The sequence below is a fragment of the Thermobia domestica genome, chromosome 3 (genome assembly GCF_964235325.1).
Source record: "Thermobia domestica chromosome 3, izTheDome1.hap1.1, whole genome shotgun sequence".
NCBI classification, from domain to species: Eukaryota; Metazoa; Arthropoda; class Insecta; order Zygentoma; family Lepismatidae; genus Thermobia; species Thermobia domestica.
The window spans coordinates 277,710,071-277,713,518 of NC_137456.1; the positions used below are offsets into that span (position 1 = coordinate 277,710,071).

General features: G+C 33.1%; 1 protein-coding gene across 1 annotated transcript; it reads left to right on the forward strand.

Moving 5' to 3' along the window:
• The first annotated feature begins 2,590 nt into the window (after positions 1-2,590).
• LOC145682229 (uncharacterized) lies at positions 2,591-3,193 on the forward strand. The gene has a single exon (XM_081753811.1). It carries the CDS (start codon positions 2,591-2,593, stop codon positions 3,191-3,193), a length of 603 nt encoding a protein of 200 aa, XP_081609937.1.
• Positions 3,194-3,448: the final 255 nt, after the last annotated feature.

Sequence of the window (3,448 nt, forward strand, 5' to 3'; positions counted from 1 at the left end):
TATATTCAATTGTTTTTAATTTGTTCTCACGCTACCAAAACAGTACTTACGCTTTTTTTTTATTCCAGCCTTTTAATATAAGCATTTCACACTATTGTCTGTTCTAGGATGATACAATTCTAGTTCATGTATATGCTAGCTTTGGAAATACAGTAGAGTTTCGCTTATCCGACATAAACAGGCAGTCAGAACGCTGGATAATATGGATGTGTTAAGAAAAGACCTATTAAAAGTAAAACTTATGATATAATTTTACATATTACGCATCTAATAATAATGTTTTATAACAAATAACTGCACTGCACTGAATCAGGGACGTATCCAGCGTGAGAGCCTGAGGGCTGTCACTCTCCGAAACTCAAGCACTTTTTAATAAACTTTTTTTTTTTTTTTTTTTTACCCTTTTTAGGTTCTTTTATATCAGTTTACTAGTAGTCAGTGTCCAAACTTTGGGCAATGTGCTGTTGTCTTGTTATAATTCTAAGAACATACCATAATGCCATTATACCAGGTGGAATTAAAGAACAGTTTTAAATAGGATTAACATTTCTTTTCGGTTCTGTTTTTAACTTTAATATATTAGAACGATACACTCAATGTCTTCTTGCTATTTTTATTATGCGATATACGTAGCAGACAGTTTTCTTTAGTTACATTTTTCTCGAAAATATGTTTCATTTTGTTTGTGCTATAATGCAGTTTACAAAGTAAATGTAAAGTAAATGCGGTTTATAAATGAAAAGTAGGAAAAAGTTTAAGAGGAGTACAGAACTGTTGCATTATTATTATTATTATTATTATTATTATTATTATTATTATTATTATTATTATTATTATTATTATTGTTGTTGTTGATATTTTTAAAACATTAGAATTACGTGCTTACGAGGACGTAATTCTACGTAATTAGAATCATACGTGTTGGGCCCACTCCGAATAGAAAACCTGGATACGTGTCTGCACTGAATGATAGACGTATGAGTCAAGGTGTAGAGGGCGCGCTAGGCGATAGACTCCAGAGCATGAAAAATAGATTAAGACCACAACTTGCAGTTCTTCTTGCCGATTGGTGCTATTTGCAATGATATATCGGATCATACGGTATGTGGAACAAAGGATGGTCGGATAAGCGAGACCATGGTGTATTGGTGTTTCACGCACCTAAACCTGTAAAATGTTTGTATAAACAATTATCTTTCACTCCCTAGCTAAATTTGTGGGTATGATCACCTTGCCTCATAAAGTATAGTCTTATAAAGAAAAAATATTTTTTTTTTTAGGTAAAACCTAAAGAAAAGCCAACTTCAATATATATATATATTTTTAATAATAATGGCAAACTAGTCCATTTCATCACGATAAATCACTTTTGGTACTAAGATGTCTTTTTCTGTCCGTATATATCCTTCACACTTTGTTGGAGACAAAATTGTTCTTTCCCCAAGAAAACAGGATGAGAGAAGCTATACAACAGCATGAACAGAAAACAATAGCTATTAACAATAGTTCTCTAATCCTTGATAAATACGTCATTACAGCAAAATATCAGTAAGTTGTCCTTATTATATTGCTTCGGTTCTTATTAACATGAAAATTATAATGTTTTGTAAAAAAAAAAAAAAAAAAAGGTGTTGGCTCTTTTTTTTTAAAGACATAATCTTCATAACCATGGTCCGTATCGCATCGAACCTTAAGATAAGAGTTTTTCTGTTTAATTCTATATTTTCGTACGACATCTTAGTTACAGAAGCTAATTTATATTTCGCAGGCAATCTACACACTAGGTTTTAACCAATAAATGCAACATTTTAGACCACTATCCTTGATCCTTGATCCAACTCCTCGACTCCCCTACTGAATTCCCTCCGCAATCATGCTCTGCTACTGAAAAAATCCCTAGAAATCATCGTTGCCAGTATACACAAAACCGATCATAATTTTGTTTTTTGCTTATATTTTTATTATTTTATTATATTTTTTGGAAATATCTCCTTAGATGGATTGCTTTCTATTATCTCCACATACTAATAACTGAATTTTACCTATAAACGTATGGAAAATGGAATAAATACGAAAAATCTTCAGTTACAGTATACGCGCAATTTTTTTTGCGCATGGGAGTACCTATTCTTGCACACAACTATCTGAAGTTGTATGAAACTTTGCTCTCTTAGCTTATCACATTTAAATTTGATTTTTCACAAATGTGATTCTCTGAAGGTCACCACTGTTACTAATTCTCTTACTACTAAAGTTGCATAGCGGAAAACGTGGCCCCTTCTTTTGTACCAACTTTATAGAACAAACTCTAGAATGATATTAATATCTATAATGTATCTATGCAATATATATCTATATTTATATGAAATACATCAACTCTTTTTCTTGATTTTTTACTAGAAGAATCCTGTTGATAATTATGGAAGACGAAAGACTCTGGAGGGAACTGGAATGTCCAGTTTGTTATGAACACGTCACAACGTCAGTGAATATTTGTTTGAACGGACACCATGTCTGTTACAATTGTCGAAGAAAGTTATCCAGCTGCCCTCAATGTCGATCACAATTTATGGCAACAAGGATTCAACTCATGGATTCTGTGCTCAATTCTGCACGGTTGCCATGTCGAAATAGGAAACGTGGTTGCAGTGATTGGATCAAACTTGATGGTATCCCGCGCCATAAAGTAATTTGTCTCTACAATCCGTTTAAATGTCCTGCAGAAAATTGTGATGTCTCAGTAGATATTTCTACAGTAGTATCTCATCTGGAAGGTCATCCTAATGTCACGGCAGAATACCTTACCTTTGTAAGTCCAATCCAAGGAACCATAGAATGGGGTTCTGAATCTATTTTGAGAAAATCGCTGGTTATTTTGAGTTTCGGTATATCTCATAAGTTCATTTATCAATACAAAAAGGATTCGTCAAACCTTTTTGTTTTCTTCGTACAAGATGCAGGCTTAAGACAAACAATGTATTGTTTTGAGTGTGAAATTAACATAAATGCTGATGGAAGGAGATTTTCTTTCCAGGGCCCAATAGAACAGCTGTCAAAATCATACGAAAAATTAAAATTGTCAGGCAATTTCTTATCTATTGGTGTTCCGGAAGCAGATCTCTTGAAAGAGGAATCATTGATCAATATAAAGATAAGGAAAAGAGAAAAGTCGAGGGTAATAGACGTAGATTGAAGATGACATATTACCAAAAGTTTGTACAGTTACAATGGCTTGAAATAGCTTGTCTTGTAGTGTTTGTTTTATTTTTAGAATATTCTGAAGTGGAACGAAATGCTGAAGTTTGTTTCGTGACATTATCAACCAAGTCTTGCTAGACAAATGTTACTGCAGGCTGGCCACAAAGTCGCTCTACTCCTGAAAATAAGTAACATAAACCACTTAACGTACGTAAATAACTACACGAGGAGAACTGAATGACATGAACAA

Coding starts and splice junctions, on each gene's coding strand:
- LOC145682229 (XM_081753811.1), top strand. CDS start 2,591: ATGGATTCTGTGCTCAATTCTGCACGGTTGCCATGTCGAAATAGGAAA.